This window comes from Fopius arisanus, unplaced genomic scaffold (genome assembly GCF_000806365.1).
Source record: "Fopius arisanus strain USDA-PBARC FA_bdor unplaced genomic scaffold, ASM80636v1 scaffold00091, whole genome shotgun sequence".
In the NCBI taxonomy this organism is placed as follows: domain Eukaryota; kingdom Metazoa; phylum Arthropoda; class Insecta; order Hymenoptera; family Braconidae; genus Fopius; species Fopius arisanus.
The window spans coordinates 461,869-480,036 of NW_011887830.1; the positions used below are offsets into that span (position 1 = coordinate 461,869).

The 18,168-nt window shown below is 36.1% G+C and overlaps 3 protein-coding genes across 3 annotated transcripts; all 3 read right to left on the reverse strand.

Moving 5' to 3' along the window:
* Positions 1-224: 224 nt before the first annotated feature.
* Positions 225-5,991, reverse strand: LOC105270601 (uncharacterized). The gene is made up of 7 exons (XM_011311641.1): positions 5,908-5,991; positions 4,880-5,513; positions 4,234-4,347; positions 3,613-3,843; positions 3,092-3,293; positions 2,667-2,970; positions 225-1,862 (listed from the first exon to the last, which is right to left on the reverse strand). Exons 4-7 carry the CDS (start codon positions 3,640-3,642, stop codon positions 305-307), a joined length of 2,094 nt encoding a protein of 697 aa, XP_011309943.1. The 5' UTR covers positions 3,643-3,843; positions 4,234-4,347; positions 4,880-5,513; positions 5,908-5,991; the 3' UTR covers positions 225-304.
* LOC105270600 (synaptic vesicle glycoprotein 2B-like) lies at positions 5,904-14,089 on the reverse strand. The gene is made up of 12 exons (XM_011311639.1): positions 12,815-14,089; positions 12,661-12,747; positions 10,203-10,364; positions 9,538-9,700; positions 8,902-9,023; positions 7,993-8,231; positions 7,559-7,719; positions 7,276-7,447; positions 7,018-7,135; positions 6,782-6,941; positions 6,512-6,639; positions 5,904-6,094 (listed from the first exon to the last, which is right to left on the reverse strand). Exons 1-12 carry the CDS (start codon positions 12,861-12,863, stop codon positions 6,030-6,032), a joined length of 1,626 nt encoding a protein of 541 aa, XP_011309941.1. The 5' UTR covers positions 12,864-14,089; the 3' UTR covers positions 5,904-6,029.
* Positions 14,090-14,209: 120 nt separating this feature from the next.
* On the reverse strand, positions 14,210-17,618 carry fand (Pre-mRNA-splicing factor SYF1 fand). The gene is made up of 2 exons (XM_011311642.1): positions 17,400-17,618; positions 14,210-16,819 (listed from the first exon to the last, which is right to left on the reverse strand). Exons 1-2 carry the CDS (start codon positions 17,448-17,450, stop codon positions 14,327-14,329), a joined length of 2,544 nt encoding a protein of 847 aa, XP_011309944.1. The 5' UTR covers positions 17,451-17,618; the 3' UTR covers positions 14,210-14,326.
* Positions 17,619-18,168: the final 550 nt, after the last annotated feature.

Genomic DNA, 18,168 nt, shown 5'->3' on the forward strand with positions numbered 1-18,168 from the left:
GGATTTCTTCTCCGATTTGTGAAAGGGATTGGATGTTTCTGCCTTCTTTATGATGAACCCAAGAAGATAACTTGTAGATTTCTTCAGGACTTGGCTCATCATCTCTCTTTGTATTTCCTTTCGCTGTTAAAGGCTTATTATTTTTCTCTTAAAGGCAGCCGTCTCCCCATAAAAAAGGTGGCCTAAAGAAAGAACCCTTGGAAACAGTTTCATTAACATTTATTAAAAATACTACAAAATATTGTTTATATAGTAAATCAATAATTTCGTCACAGAGAACACAGTGTTTTCGTTACATGTTCGTTTACTCGCAGTAGCAATACAATCTCATATTGAAATCATTAACGCAAGCGCTCTGAGAGCCATAAGCATTGAGTCTGCTAATGGACCCTATGAGTTTATTAATGCCATCAGTTCCATGTCTGATCGATGCCTCGAATACGGCATTTCCAGGAAGGGTCTCGATGGTCACTGTCAAGTCTACCCAAGGATCATTACCATCTGTCTCTGTATGTTTCCACATCTTGGCATCCTTGATCCTGTTTATTCTCAATACTGCACATTGAGGATATTTCCTCAGCATTGAATTTAATTCCTCTATAAGAAATGCAGTTGTATTCTTCACTGATTCGTGGCCAATCTCAAAGTCATTGGACGTATGACACATACACCAATGCCCAGGAATACCAGCTAAGTCGCATGTTCGGGATTCAGGAATTGGTAGGAACCAACTGATACCTCTGGGTAGCAGCTTTTTGTCGTCAAACCAATTGATAATCTTAGTCCTCTTCTTAATCCTCTCTTCCTCAACCAGTTCAGGTTTCAAAAGGTCAGTCAGAGTCTCGTGTAGATCATAGGGAGTCGTTAAGCTTTCTGCGTTCTTCCTCAGGTTTGCAAAAGCAATTGGATATTTCTCTCTCCACCATTTCGGCAACACCATAAATACAAATGGTAAACTTCCCTCCATTCTCCCCTGATATGTCTGCCGAAATTCCCCCCATCTCATGCCGTGGTCGCTCATAACGATTAACGCCGTATTTTCCATTATTCCTTCTTGATAAAATTGGTGAATGGCCTTGGAATATGCATCATCACCCAGCTGAGGATAATTAAAAAAATCATGAGTTAAACTTGCCTGCCAGAAAAAGGCAAAGTATGGATCCTTCGAAAATGTTCTGGCAACTTTACTCGAGTGCGTTAAGAAGTTTTCGAAATTCTTACGCGTTCCCAGACACAAATGTGTATTTAATTTTCGAGTATTGCCGATATCGTTCTCAGCGGCTACGCAGTAGGGTCGGAGATAGTAGTCCGTTGGCTGACGGTAGAAGCCAGGTTTGAGGTAATTAAACGTTGTTATTGAGCAAGCATCCTCTGCGAAAATTGTGCGGTAACCAGATGTGCTGAAGTTCTTCCACATGAAGGGGCAGTCATCGAAGGGCTTACTGGTTTCATTCCAACATGTCGTTTGAAGTTCCTTTTCTGAGAGACCAGTTAGAACCGGAACTATGTTGGGGTATGTGTTGTCTCCTACTTTATTGTAGCCTAGCATTTCAATGGCGGATAGTGACTCCAAGGTTTTTACGGTCTTTGGCATCATTCTGTGAAAGTTTAGGCGAGATACTGAGTCCAGGCCGAGAACTAGAAGACTTAGTTTACGCAAATTAGCCACTTCGATGGGGTCAAGCTCCTTTTGGTCATTGTGCTTTGAAGCGGTTCTACATCGAAGTTCAACTTCCGGTTTACGGTGCATAAAAAAGTAGTAATCCCGATAAATTCGGACCTCCTCGCGCCAACACTCAACTCGGATGAATTCAGCGAGAATCCGAGTGGAATTCTGGAACGGATGGCAAACATTGTCCATTCTGAAAATTTAAACATTTTATTAATAATCGATATTCACTAAGAGGTACGACAAACTCTGAGACTATTTTCAGGGATCACTTGGAATTTATTTTCAAATCGAATCCGTTAGTATTGATTCTTGCGCGATTCGAATTCACGTCTTCCACCTTTAGAATTAAGAGAACGGACTCGTCTGCCTATACGCAGGTGCTACTACTCGATCCGTCCAAGCGATTCACTTGACGCTAGAAAAATTCAAAATCTCTTCAACTTCTCATAAAAAAGCGCTGTAAACTTCTATTTCCTGTCCCATGATATTCTGTTCCACGATTTTTTTTATTTAAGGCCCGGATGGACTGTCTGAAAAAGATAATTTACTCCAAAATTGGGACTTCTAATTACTCCGTCAATTAATCGTTTTTTTCCGATAATTGTTAGCTCGCGGCCTAGTTGTTGACAACCGCTAGAACGCTAGCTAACAATTATTGAAAAAAAACGATTAATTGCCAAAGTAATTAGGAATCCGAATTTCGGAGTAAATGATCTTTTCAAATTCAATAAAAATAAAAAAACGCTTGAAGAGCCGGATAGAGTATCTCGGAAAGATAATTTACTCCAAAATTGGGATTCCTAATTACTCCGCCAATTAATTATTTTTTCCCATAATTGTTAGCTAGCGTTCTAGTCGTTGACAACCGCTAGAACGCTAGCTAACAATTATTGAAAAAAACGATTAATTTCCAGAGTAATTAGGAATCCCAATTTTGGAGTAAATTATCTTTTCCAGATAATCTAACCGGTCCTTAAATCGGTTATTAACTTACGTTATTTGATTATCATTATTCTCCTTCCGTCGAAATTCTCGCCAGCAGCACCTTGGCATTTCGGTAGTATTGTAGTACTGATTAATGGCATGACGATTTACGAATATATGAGTTTCATTCGATTCTACCAAAGGCAGCTGACTCCCGAATTCACATTGAATTGGTACTTCAGTTTTCATGAAACGTTTGCTGAACGAGTCCAAGGGATCGAAGGCCGTTATCCGACATCCGTTGTTTCGAACTAGGAAGCCGTCTTTCTTATTCTGAACATTCATCAGTTGGGACTCATTATCGATGTACTTATCTATATTTCAGGGAAAACAAATGGCAATTAATTCACTGTTAAGTTGATTTTATTTTGCAATGCCCAAAAAATCTAGCGCTGTTTAATGGAGTGTCTTAATACTTATTGAGAGATTCAAAACCTTGTGTTGTATTTATAAGATGAGTCACTCCGAATTGGCCAGTGATGAGAGTATTGATGATTATTAGTGACATTACTAAAGCTCCTAGAATAGCTAGGAGCCACGTTCGTATCCTCAGGCCCCCATGTGGGCTTGTCGAAAGTGTCTTAAGACTCTGGTTTCGGTCTTTCCATAGTTTTACGTTATGCCTTCGTGGTGTTACCTAAAAAATATTCCACCAAATTACACAAAGTTTTATCCAAATTGAAATTATTTATTTTTTATTTTTAACGGAATCCCTTCCAAGAACTTGCAGCTGGCCATCGCCCGGGGGCCTTAAGCCAAATTCAAATTATTTTTCCTGAAATACCGCAAAAACCCGAACGAGTTTTGTTCATACGGAAATTAAAAATCATATACAACATAAAAATTATTGTTAATTCGCAGTCACTAAACAATACGTTGATTCTGCTAAAGAAAAAAATTAATTTAATCATCAATATATTCCATAATATATCTTTTTCGGAGATTGCATTACTCACCGGGTCTTTACATATTAATTTTTCCCGCATATCCAAGAAATCGTCGATTCAAAATAGGCACATGCACCACTATAATGGGAATGACATTCAACATGCATCTTCCGACTCTTGGTCTCAATGCTTCGATGAATTCAGGGTCCAAGGTGCTAGTCTAGATCTACTGGAAAATCCCCAGGATTATGCATTCTTGAAATCCGGTAATGACCGATCACACAATAAACAGCTTTTCACCTAAAAATTAACAATATGTTAACAATATATCAATTGATTTCATGAACAATTATAAATAATAATAATTAATAGACGTTGAGGGGCGGGAGAGGGGAGCATTGAGGGGAATTCAAGCTTTTGAAATAATTCTAGATAGTCGCCTCATTCGAGATTTGTTAACGCGGGTTAAAATATATTAGAATAATATTAACTCTTGTTATAGTTAATATCAACGAATATCAATTTTAGGGGATCGAATCAGGGAGGAGGCTTCCTCGAAATGAAAAGGCTGGCCGATTTAATTAAAAATCGCTCGAGTGGACGACGCGACCCGTGAGGGTTCGAGTTCGGTGTTCGGGATTTTAATCTCTTTAAATCAGTCGAGAATTTTTCCATCCAAAATTCGTTTACCTTCGGCTTTCTGGAACAGTTGAGCATCCTCTGGCCTTTGAAGGCGAATAATGCCGACGTCGATCTCCGTATCCTCGACTCAACTGCTTGCCAAAATTTCGCATGTTTCCCCTTCTAAAATTTCGATCGTGTTCGTTTATTTAATCCAACGGAGGATTTCATATATTATACTTATGATGATAAAATTACTACTGATCTATACTCGACACAATTACAGGGATAATTACCACTAAAGAAAATAGTCTAGTTAAATAAAATTAACAATATATCAATTGGCGTTCTTTTTGTTTTGACCCTTAAGGCCCGGATGGACTGCCTGGAAAAAATAATTTACTCCAAAATTGGGACTTCTAATTACTCCGTCAATTAATCGTTTTTTCCGATAATTGTTAGCTAGCGGCCTAGTTGTTGACAACCGCTAAAACGCTAAAAATTATTGAAAAAAACAATTAATTGCTAAAGTAATTAGGAATCCGAATTTCGGAGTAAATTATCTTTTCTAGATAATCCACCCGAGCCTTAAATTTAATTAATTAATTATCATTGAAAAATTGTTATAGAGTGCACGATGGAATGGGTGAGGATACTTTGACATGAACAAACGAATGATCTTCTCTTTTTTTTTGCAATAATAATTTTTACTCACTATTGCTTCTTCACTATTAATTCTTTTTCTTTGATCAGACAGAAACGCTTCATAAATTGTAGAATACGAGTGTCAGGCCTGTTGCTCCAATAAAGGAAGTTGCCATTACTATTCACTTTATGTCACTCCTTTCCGAACATCTCAAGTTAATATTAATTAACAATAGGTGATTTTGTAAAACAGACGAAGATTGTTTTCTCATTTTGTTAATTGAGGCTATTCTCATTCAATAATTTTCAGAGTCTTTCTCAGATTGTAGAATTTTCAGTACAGGTCACTCGAATTCAGTCTCGTTGCACTGTCACTGCGATTCTGGCGGTCGATAATTTTCACCTTCCAAAAAGCACGCGCGCGCACTCAACACATGACGATATTTTATTCTTTTTCGAGACCGAATGCGCACTACAGCGCGCTGGAATTATAAAAATCATGATTGAAAATGTTTTAATTGAATTATTTCTGAATTCGAATTAGCCGCCTCAGATGACTGCCCCAATGAGGAATAAGCGTGATAGACTCTCGAGATATCGATTTACTGATTTCTGAATTCGAATTAGCCGCCTCAGACCACTGCACCAATGACGGATAAGCGTGACGGACTTTCGAGATATCGATAGTCTCGATGTTTATCTTTCTGTAATGGAATGGACGGAAGTAATATTAATAGGATTACTCTCATGTCTTCAACGTAATGTTTCCGGGAAAATTCATTTCATGGGTTTTTCGTAGATTGTTATGTGGTCTTAAAAAAATTACATTGCCACCAATCAAAGTTCGAGAGCTTTGAACCCTAACAAAAAAGCTGAAGCAGTTTGGAAAAATGTACAATTCGTGGATGCAGCGCAGTTCCGCATGGAAAAATAGGACATTGTGCCTCTAGGGAGTAAAATACTCTATTTCCGTGAGGCCCACAATATTTTATTCATCTCATGTTCGTTCAGTAATAATTCTAGAGGCGGCAGATAAAACCCGTATGCTATTACTCTACTCGAGAAGGTTTTCTTTAATAACGGAAGGCTGATGATTACGGAAAGAGGCAGCTCTTTATTCTGCTTGGATTGATCTACATCAGCGAATCGGATCGAGCTTGATTGTCCAGTAAAAGAATCCTCAGTGTTTGTCTGAAGTATCTGAGGATCCTGGATATTATCTACGTCTTACTGTCGAGATCTTCTTCAGGTGGCGTCATTTCGTGGAAAGACATCAACAGGCAAACTGAAAATTTAATCAAATTAAGTCAATATTTTGTTTTTTCATAAGTTTTTCCATAAGTTAGCCGCGTGGTTCAAGTCAAATTAAGATCCCCCATCGCTGAGGCCAGCCAATCAGGGATCTTGTCTTTAACTTCACCCACTGCTCCCAATAATTCCCTAATTAATATAAAATGGAAAGATCTTGGATTATTTTCCAAAAATAATGATGTGAGCTGAAAAATAGTTTCGAAGTCATTTTTTTTATGCCTCTTCTAGGAACAAATTAATACTCATGTTTATATTACTAATTAATGTACATAAAAATGTATTGGCAGTATGAGGTATCCATTTTACATTCCTCCCTCATTTTATACAATCCTATCAATAAATCAATCCTATCACCTAATCGGTTCAGAAATGAGAGAAATGGTAGACTTACGTAATAAAATAAATCCAATGCCCACGAAGGCGCTGTAACAATGAAAACTGAGTAGCCAGCTAAAAATCAAATTACCAAAGATTGTTGCCACATTTCCAGTATTGGTGATGAAGCTAATAGCTGTTGTCCTGTAAAAGACGTGAGAAAGTGGAACATCAGCTGACGTCAAAAATCATAAAATAAGAACAAGATAATTCCAATTGTGAGGCTTCCAAACATATGCTGCTGGAGCAATGGTCGAGACGATATAAAAAGAGGGACTAATATTACCTTAATGATAGTGGAATAACGGCGGTGTTAATACCGATAACTATGTTACCCGTTATGCGGCCTGTAACTATAATGATCGATGATAGAACTAGCATTACAGGAACGAGTTGAACCCAATTCGCCACAAAACTGCTAACGGCGGCGATTGTGTAGCAGAAAACTGAAAGAATTTGAGAAATTTACATGATTTTCCGTTATTATTCGATGACTGAGGTACCGCAGGTTTATTTATTTACCCATTGCAATTTTTCTTTTGACTTTTGTTGTGTGAAATAGAGCAAATAAGAATGCAAAACCAACAGTTGAAAAGGCGATGATGGTCGATCTGACGTAGATAATGGGGTTGATTCGCCACTAGAAGAAATAATTCCATGATTCGTACAACTGCAGCCGAATTCTTAATTCATGACGCCGATGAGTTTGATTTGACATCATTACCCTTAAATAGCTACAGTTTTAATTATTCATACAATGTATAATCGATAGAGTATTACCATAGCGCAATTATTTGCATAAAGCGTATTGTTGGTAACACCCTCGGGAATTACGACTGCGGATAAGTAGTCGCACATCGTTGGATCACCGCGGGTCCAATCCCATATAGTTGATTGAAAATTATTAATAATCATAAACATGTGTGGCACCCAAAGTCTCATTACGTTGAACCTGAAAACAATAAATTGAACATTTACTCAAATATATAAAATAATCGAAAGTGTTTGTAACATTTTTTCTATTACATTTTATTATATAAAAATAATTTTGTATATTACGTGCCCCAGTAAACTGCCAAATTGCAGAAAATTTATCATCAAGAAATTCTTCAAGTATTTCTTATTGCACAGCTGCTTTATATCACTCCAAGTCCGTCTAATAGTTTTTACATTCGTTTGTGGAACCACTCGATTGCGAACTCCATGCGAATGTATGCGTTTTACCTATTAAAAGAATAATTAATTGACTGGAGTAAATAAACAAAAGGCAAGAAGGATAAGAAGACCAATTCAATAAATTAATGAATCTGTTATTTATTTATTTAATCTGTTAATTATTATTCAATAGTTAAATGAAATATGTTAATTTATACGTCTTTTAACTTTTTCTGTCATTTAAAGTGAGGCAGGTGCAAAAATTCTCTGTAAATGTGGAAAAATTTATTATTATAAAAATTATTATATTATTATTATTATCTAAGTAATAAAAAAAATTACCGTGAAAGTCTCTGGTGATTTTAAATTGTTGATAACGTACATTCGCCTGAGTAAACAGTACGTTCTGTCGACATCTCCAGCTTTCATCAGCTGTTGAGGGCTTTCAGGGGAAAAAGTCATTGTTATGCAGCCGATTATAGAAGGCAGGGTGCAAGCCATGAGGTAGATTCTCCATGCTGTGTATTCGCGATTCAATATCACAAAGGACCATGACTGAGGCGTTATATTAAAGGCCAGTACTGGAACAACAATCAAAATTTTGTGATTAATGAATATATAAATAATTATTATATATTTTATATATACTAGAGTGCTACTACATGAGTTTCTATTTCATTTTTCAACGATAGATATATAAGAATCGGAATTCAATTTTTTTTTTTAATAAAACGAATAAATAAATAATAATAGTACATATAATAATATATATATATATATATATTACATTGGATTTTTTTATTTAAAAAAAATATTAAGAAATAATAATAATAATAGCAACAAATGTCCAGAATCTAATGTTTCTCCATAAATTTTTAATAAATAAATATTATTCCGATAAATACTAGACTGTGAAATAATTAATTTTCGTTCGGAGAAATAATTGAAGTAATCCCTCATTTAGACAAGTCGAATAGTAACTCTTGTTGATCATCCTTCAATAAAAAAAAATAATCGGTATTATTCTGTCGGGCGGAAGACTTTTCACACGTAATTTGTCTTTGAATAAAAATGCGGTTTTATTTATCGAGTGTGATGATGCATCTGAAGGTAAACAAGTTTTACTGAAGTATATAGTAATATATGCACGAATCGCGGTGAACGTTGAGTATAATTCGAGGCCATTAATAATTAATATTATGATCAGGATGACGAAACTCTGACGAATAAAATGTGGTTTTAATTACTCACTCGCTGGGGCGATGAATCCAATATTGAAGATAAGTCCAGACCACATATTAAATTTCTGCCGGAAGTTCGACGGTTGAAATTCATTGATATACGGAATCAAGAGTGTGAGTGGCCCACTGACACTGGAAAATCATTACAAGTTATTAAATTTACCTTTCACATTCTTTTTAAATTGAATATCGTATCAACTTCGATTACATGGATTCATTTTATCGCCACGTGTCCACTCGGATATAATATACTAATATATTGCGTTGTTTTAATGTGATAAAAATTGAATCTAATATATTCGATATTAAATGTCTACCATTTTGTCAAAATTCCGCGGGGAATAACAATTGATAATAAAATGGAAATAACAATCGATCATTCAATGTTATTTACAGAATAGAAAAATATGATCTTGATGGAGATTTCAGCGAAACGGATATTTAATTAAAATATATGCGAATGTTTATAGGAAATACCTATATAACAAATATTTATGAACTTTCGTTTATCTAGATAGACACCATTAAACAACATGAAGAATGGTATGAATCCCTGAAGAAGGTGAGTCTTAACGTTTTGGATGTGTGAGCTTTTTTTTCTTAATCGATTCCTTCTGCCTACGAAGGATATAATCAAGAAACTCACATGGTACCAGTAATAAATTTCAATAGAAGAATCACATAATAGGACTCAACAAAGCAGCAAGCAATATTGCACAGGGCATCTATGAAGAGTCCCACCATCATCATGGTTTTACGATGCAAACGTTCCGTGATGAAGCTCCAGAAAAAAGATGTGACCATCATTCCTGCAATCAAAACGCAAAGATAATAGATTTAGATTGGTTTAAGGACCGGTTGGATTATCTGGAAAAGATAATTTACTCCAAAATTGGGATTCCTAATTATTCCGCCAATTAATTGTTTTTTCTCATAATTGTTAACTAGCGTTCTTGTCGTTGATATCCGCTAGAACGCTAGCTAACTTTTATCGGAAAAAACAATTAATTGGCGGAGTAATTAGGAATCCTAATTTTGGAGTAAATGATTTTTTCCAGAATTGGGATTCCTAATTACTCCGCCAATTAATTGTTTTTTCCGATAAATGTTAGCTAGCGTTCTAGCGGTTGTCAACGACAAGAACGCTAGCTAACAATTATTGAAAAAAACAAGTAATTGGCGGAGTAATTAGGAATTCCAATTTTGGAGTAAATTATCTTTCCGAGATACTCCATCCGACCCTTAATTAAAAATGTGAAGTACACATATTTAATTGATACAGGTGGTGAATAAAAAAATGATTTACAGTACCGAAATAAACCGAGGAAACCAGGAGTCCTTTCCTGATTAATGTGAGCTCCAGTTCACATTCGGCTGATGCCAAGATGAAAGCCATCGTTGTCATGTCAAAAGCGCTGGCCCAAGCAACTGGAATTGCCGCCAAGGCGATGAATATATTGTAGAATCCAAAACCTAAATAAATTATCAACTGAATTAATACCGAACATTTATTGACTTGATGATCAATATCCGAGTTTCCTCCATCCCAACTATTTATTTCTTCAATTATCTTCCTCTCAATCGTAATCTGTAGACATAACTTCTCGACTTTGTCTACTTTTCTTAATTCAAGGCCCGGATGGACTGTCTGAAAAAGATAATTTACTCCAAAATTGGGACTTCTAATTACTCCGTCAATTAATCGTTTTCTCCGATAATTTTTAGCTAGCGGCCTAGTTGTTGACAACCGCTAGAACGCTAGCTAACAATTATTTAAAAAAACGGTTAATTGACGGAGTAATTAGAAGTCCCAATTTTGGAGTAAATTATCTTTTCCAGGGAGTCCATCCGGGCCTTAATAAACCTTTTGATTATGACTAAAGCAGCAAATGAATTAAAAAACGCTAGTGAAAGAATTTTTTTAAATTTTTGTTAAGATTGTTTAAACATTGGCCTGGTTTACAGCTTCTGTCGATGCTCGAATTCCTTATATTTTACCGGTAATCCTTTCAGGTGTACCGGCGAATTTGTTTATGTTTCTCTCGAGGCATTCCCCTCTGAATCCCTGAAGGTCAGTTCTTCTCTTTCTCCATTTAAAAATGGACGTGTTCATTCTCGCAGAAATAGTAGATTCCTGTTCCACGATAATTCGAGTCAATCGTCCCACCAGCTGATTTATCGACAGATTTCAATTTAAACAAATATTGTAACTAATATTGGCTTTCATACCGGACGATTGTTTAATCATTTAACAATGGGTCCGGAAATTCGTTTTAGTTTAAAATATTGGTTTGTCTATTTGTTTATTTAGTTTATTCAGTTTATTCTGTTTTGTACAGCGAGGACGGTGCAATTATTTGTGAATAAATAAAAATTATTCTGTTTTCTTTTGCAGATTGGAATAGTATTAAATATTTTTGTGACCGCTCAACATTTCGAAATGTTAAATTGAGGCCAGTATTTAAGAACTCATTCGCCTTTGAAGTTCATATACAGACTGATCGACAGCCATTTTTATTATTAATTATTAATTTTGAGGTTTGGCAGTCCTCATAAACAACCTAGTGCCTAACGATTTATTTGAATTTATTTGAAAATAAAACTTCACATAAAACGTATTAACATAGAAAGCTAGTGATAACAACAAATAATTATTATAACAAACAAATATTTCTTCATCAGTACGAATACTTCAAGTGGTCCTCAGTAATCAGCCATTTTCTGATAATTTCGCAATAAATAAAAGTAAAATTGATCAGTTCAAAAAATCCGGCGGGCAAACCTTTTTGTGAATTATTTTTTCACTTTATTTTTTCAGTCAGGATCCGGTACTTCGAGTGACAATTCTATTTTATGAACCTGTGGAGACAAAAAGATGGGAGGAATGTTGCTTTCTTATCGCGATTCGATACATTCTGCTGTGAATCCCCCAAAGATAGAAAATTCTGATGTAGGAATATCGGTTCAACGCTCTCCAGATCGGATGACAGAAAACTTGAAGAGTAATACAAAATCCTTGGAGAAATACATATCGGGAATTCCAGTGGTTCCACCGTCCAACGGTCTCCAAAGGGACGACTTTACCTGACCAAGGTTTTCTCGCTTGATGTTTTTTCTTCGACCCTCACCGCCATTATGGTCCAGCTGGGATGGTGGAAGGGAACAAATCGTAAAAACCCGGAAAGGTATACACAAGGAGTAGAATTTAAAAAAAAATTAAATGGGAAATCCCATATAATTCAATTCAATGTGCCTCACGATCGTCCATCATACTGTCATTTTTTTCAGTGGCTGTACATGAATTAAGATGACTCCTCGAATTTCTCTAATTTTCTATCTCTGAGAGAAAATAGTCACATTTTTTTGTGGCTGTTCCCGCACTAGCAGCGATGAGGCTACGCCGGTGGGAAAACGCAGTCCCCACTACTGATCAACTTCTCCGTAATCTTTCCAATTAATTAATTAATTTCCCTAAACGTAATTGTTCAATGAAATCAGCATCGGAACTGAGAATACACCTTTCCCGTCTGAACTACAAAAATAGAATTTGCATTTAAACTTCGAAAAAGGGTAATTTAACAGACATGTAGTATATGTCTGTCAAATTGCAAGACCTTGTTGTTTCTTGTTAATCTATAGATTTAGAAACAACAACAAATTCTCCGGAGTCAAATCGAAGCCCGAAATATTCACCTGTTGATTCTATATAAACCCCTTATATTCTCCAAGAAATACAAAAATAACGAATTAAATTCTGGTAACAACTTACCTGTTGCTATAAGCGCGTCTTCAAGTTCCACCGACGATGCACGGGTTTTCTCGGCTTTATTCTCCAATTCATTTTCGATATCGTAATCTATGTAATAAATGAAATTTGTCACATCTTGAAAAGCGCAAGTTGTCAACTGGCATTGAGAGCTCACCACTTAATTGTATGATGCTAAGTCCGTTCTGTACGTCACCGACTACCATACTTAGTCAAAAATAAAGTTATCTTGGCAATAATCCACAGTATCGAAACACAACTTCATTCAGCACAATTTATATTCATACATCGAACAAAGAATAAATTAGACAATTGTGACGAGAATTGTATAATGTACTTTAGCATATATAAACAACTTTGCGGATTGACTTTTCTCACTTAATACCGAGTAGATCCACCTCGACTAGTTCCATGAAAGTGACGCACAATCTTTTATCCGCGTGTATTACAAGAAGATCAGTAGCTCATGTGCTTTCAGTGGGAATAGTTGGCCAATGGAGCGGGTCAAACGATCCGTTGGCCCCACGTGTATAGCACAGTCTGAAAACTCATCTATTTGCCTAAGACAATTAAAATCACGAGTCCCATAGTAATTGAACAAATATGTCCAATACGTCACGTTAAAAATATTAGAAAGTATGCTCTAGATTTTATCTTCCACGGAGTCACCATATTTTTTAAATGACTATTTTAAAAATTATATCATCACGGTTTTTTCCATGGAGATGGTGGCAGGTGATTGAGCTCTCATTTTCAATTGTGCTTCGGTTATCTATAACATGTGAAGACGATAAACTGATGCTCAAGCGATAAACACAGGTTCAGTTCTGTAGAGAGTACCATTGAATTATGAAAAATATTAATATAAATATTTATTCAGTGTTACCAATCTGATTTATCTTAGATTTATTAATAGAACGGGGAACAGTCTTCATTGGAGAAGATATCGAATGTTCAGCGTGTGGAAAAAATTGTCGCGGAATCATAGATCTCGTGAGATGTAATTTAATCACAGGAATTTCTCTATTTTTATAGGATATAAATAATGGTGAATATAATTCCGGGGATTTGCTCGGGGGATTTTTATATCATTGAGATATCAATAGAATTTAATATAATAATTATATGGAATTAATATAGAATTAATATAGAATTTAATATAATGAGATAATGATATAATATAAGTCGAGTGTGGAAGATAAATTCGGATCCTTTCACAGAATTCTTTCGTTAGTTGAGTCTTACATAAGTTCAAACTCATGTAGGTGATTATCTATGATGCAATGTATTTTATTTCGACGCGGAATTCTAGTGAAGTCGTACAGGAATTTAAAAATCAATAGAAATTCAATTTCTGTTTGAATTCAGTCAGGCTTGTGAATGAATTAAAGCACTGAAAAATCTGAAAATTTTTAACTGGCATTTTCATTTTTTATTTCGAATTCGAATTCTGAAAATATTAATTATTAATGTTTTTCCTCAATGTAAATAAATATAACTCATGTTAAGTTATTTAAAAAAATGGAAGAGCCAGGGGCTCCGTACACATGAGTATACTAAATTAATTTATTCAATCATTCATCTCCTGAGATTGATAGTATACATTATTCCACAGGTAAAAAAAGACTGAAGCTTTTTACAGATTGGAGGAAATAAAATAAATTTACGGTTAATCATCGTCGTTGGTTCTCAATCCCCCGAAGACTTGTGCGGGAATGAGTTGTTTCTCAACTGGTACCTCTTCCTCCATTTGTGCCTCGTCTTCATTATCATCATCTTCATCTATGTCAATATCAATCTCATCTGGATTATTGACCTGACTTATTTTATTTCCGCCTTCCGTTACACCGCGGACAAAGGAAATGGTATCCTTAGGTGGTAAAATTCTGCCCTGCTCCGCTGGAACAGATTTGCTGTCCAGTAACCTCATGGCATCTGGAATTTCATTGCTCTGAACTGCTGTCGCAGTATTCAACATCTGAGCTGACATCATATTTATCTGCGTATTGTACATAGCTTGAACACTACGTTTGATCCTCAACATTTCCCTCATAGTGTCTTCATTCCCATGTTTCACCTCAAAGTCCTTCCACACTTGCCAAAAATTAGAAGTCACCCGAGGATCACAAATTTGGCTGCAGTGACTATAAATAGCTCTAGCACGATCAACCTCCCCGAGTTTCGTCTCCATATCAGCAAACCGTAGAGACATCTCTCTAGTGTTTTCCTCATTAAGCACATCGATGGCTTTCTCATAAATCTGACGAGTTTTGGGAATCCCATATATATCAGCTGCCTTTTCGATATAAATATTAAACATGGTGAATTTCTCCTCATTAGGAACTTTCTCTGTGGCTCGTTCATAAACTGACATAACACGACTCTTCAATCCATGCTCTTCTTCAAATTTCGCATAAAGTTGATAAAATGTCTTCACATATTTAGCAGGACAGTGTTCCAAACACTGTTCAAATAAGTCCCTCGTCCTCTCCAACTTCTCACCACCATATCTCTGAAGAAATTTTTCCAGGTATCTCTTCCAAATATCATGAACGTTAGGCCACTTGAACAGCGCGATTCCTTTTTCATACGCTCTGAAAGCCTCTTCAAAATAATTCTTCTCCTCCAAGAACAACCCATAGCTCATAATAATATGTGGAGTTGCAATCTTCAAGTCAACGATTTTATCATAAACCGCTTTGCACGTCCTAAAAGTTCCATAACATTCCTCTAAATCGGCATAAAGACACCAGACCTTGAGAGATTTATAAAGTCTCATTTGAACAGTCTCAGATTCATCGTGATATGCCACTCTCCTCGAGGGCATTGCTGTTGCCCGATGCATGAGCTTCAATGCACCATTGAAATTTCCATGATCGATCTCCATCTCTGCCCAAGCACACCAAACAGAAGCTAGATCATCGACCTTCGTATAGGGAACCCGAGTAGCTTCTTCGAAAACAGCTCGGGCGTCGTCCAATTGATTATTAGCTTCATAAAATTTTGCAAATGATACCCAGAGAGTATGAAGCTTACCAACAGCTAATTGCGGCTGAACAGTTTGCACAGCTTCCATGTATGTACTGATAATCTCGTGGGGTTGATTCTCATAAAGCCTCACACGTTTGTGCCACTCCTGAACATTATGAGGATTTTGCCGAAGCATCACAGAATTCAGGAGTAATAATCGTCTGTCCATCAAGTGCTCGAACCTGGCCAATCTCAGCTCGAGGTCAATATCATCTTCTGCGGTTGGATTTGGATTGTTTGCAGCATCTTCCATTCGTTTACTCAGACTCAGCTCTTCAAACTGGGCATAAGCATCAAAGACCTGAGTGAAATCTCGGACGGTTGTTACCGTTTGAATTGCTTCTTCATAAATATCACGCGCTCTTTCAAATAAACCGGAACGTACATAATAATCTGCCAGAGCATTCCAAAGGGGTCCTAATTGATCTGTATATCTTCGGAGGCCTCCCCTGATGATTGCATCCACGTTTAGACTTTTGATCTTCGTTGGGTTCTTGGAAATTAAGTTACAGAGCTCATTCCACAGCTGGTGATTTGATTTTCCATGTTTTGAAACGAAGTCGTCTTGATTTACTATGTAGGCTAGTTTAATCGCAGCTTCGTCGAGCCTTCCGATGGAAATCAAATATTCAATGTAATCCTCGGTGTCTTCAGGGGCTAGCTTCAAGTATCTTCTAAAGACCCGGACTGCTGTCTCGGAGATATCGTGTTTACTCACAAAATCTAGGTACAAAGGCCAGATCCTGTGGTGTTGAGTAATTGGGAGGGCACGGAGTGCTCGATCAAATACTTGACGCGTTCTAGTGATGTAACATTGCTCTGTCATAAAACTTGAATACTCAATCCAAATTCGAGGCATCTTGTGCATAAACACGAGAGCTCTTTCGTAGTCATTGTTGATGTCTTCGTACATCTTATCGTCGATGCGTTTCATTTTCAACTGACCGCGACGATGGCAAAGATAATTCGACCAGAGTTTATAGCTACCTGGCAGCTTTTCGAGAGCTCGCCGGAAGACGGTATTCAGGTTCAAAGATTTCGTGTTCTTTAGGTGATCGATGTAGCGTTGCCAGTGCTTCATTGAATGTGGGTTACGCAGCATCTCTTCTTCATAGGGCCAATCATCCTCACTCTGAAAAAGAAAGAAAACCAAATAATCATCAGTCGTGAACCTCATAGAAACCGGATAAGAACAATGAATGCGCGTAAAATTATCTGGTAACTAGATTTTTTTTAGATATATTTCCTTTTCTACTATCATTAAGTTTTTAAATTTTTCTGGCGAAATTATTGTCAGATTAAAATGCATAAAATACATGCAAATGGTGGCACCAAACAATGCAAAATATTTTTTTACGTCAATTCCATCGATAATTTGTAAAAAAAAAAATAACATGAATTTTGACTAGGTATGGGTGTGGAAATAGATGACATAAAAAATAGACAAATATTCATTTTCCTATGGTCTATTAAATTGGGTAGGATTTACCACCTTTTGCATGTCTCTACTATTTTTTTCTTTTATATTTCTTCTGCCTACCCTTATGTGGTTAGGGAGAGAACAAATAAATGAAAATAATTGATTTCACGTGTCCACACGAATAATACAAGCTGGAAGTACCATAAAAGATCTAATTAACTGTCCGAGGAATGTTTAAATAAAAAATGTTTTAAATCCTGGGACAAGAATAGAAAAAATAGCCTGTACATACGATAACATAAGTGGTGTCCCCGGAGACGACTTTCTCCTTCATTGTTGTCATGATTTTTTCCAGCGACACTAGCACAGTAATTACACTAATCAATTCCAAATATCAGTTGTTCTCCTTTCTTTATTCTTCAGAATCTTTCCAGCTAGCTTCTTGAAGTAATTTGGCGGTTATGGGGAGACAACGTTGTTTCTGCTGACAACAAACTGAAGTGGCAACATAATCAAAGAGGTTAGACTAATGGCGCATTTGCATGACTTTCATTCGCATCTGTGGCTTCAGTGCGCATGCGCACTCGTTAGTACTTTTATTTCAAATAATTCCCCATGAATGATTTTTTTATAAAAGCATCAGAGGAGCATGGAAATCGAGGAGGTATTCACTGAAATGGAAAAATTAAAAATTTTCAAAAAAGTATCAGGGGAGCATGAAAATCGAGGAGGTATTCGCTGAAATAGAAAAATTAAAAATTTTCAAAAAAGTAACAGGCGAGCATAAAAAACGAGGAGGTATTCACTGAAATTCGAAAAATCGAAATTTTTGAAAAAGTATAAGGCGAACATGAAAATCGAAGAGGTATTCACTGAAAGTTGTAAATTCAAAATTTTTATAAAAGTATCAGGAGAGCATGAAAATCGAGGAGGTATTCACTGAAATTGAAAAATTAAAAATTTTCAAAAAAATAACAGGGGAGCATAAAAATCAAGGAGGTATTCACCGAAAATTGAAAATTCGAAATTTTTCAAAAAAGTATCAGGGGAGCATGAAAATC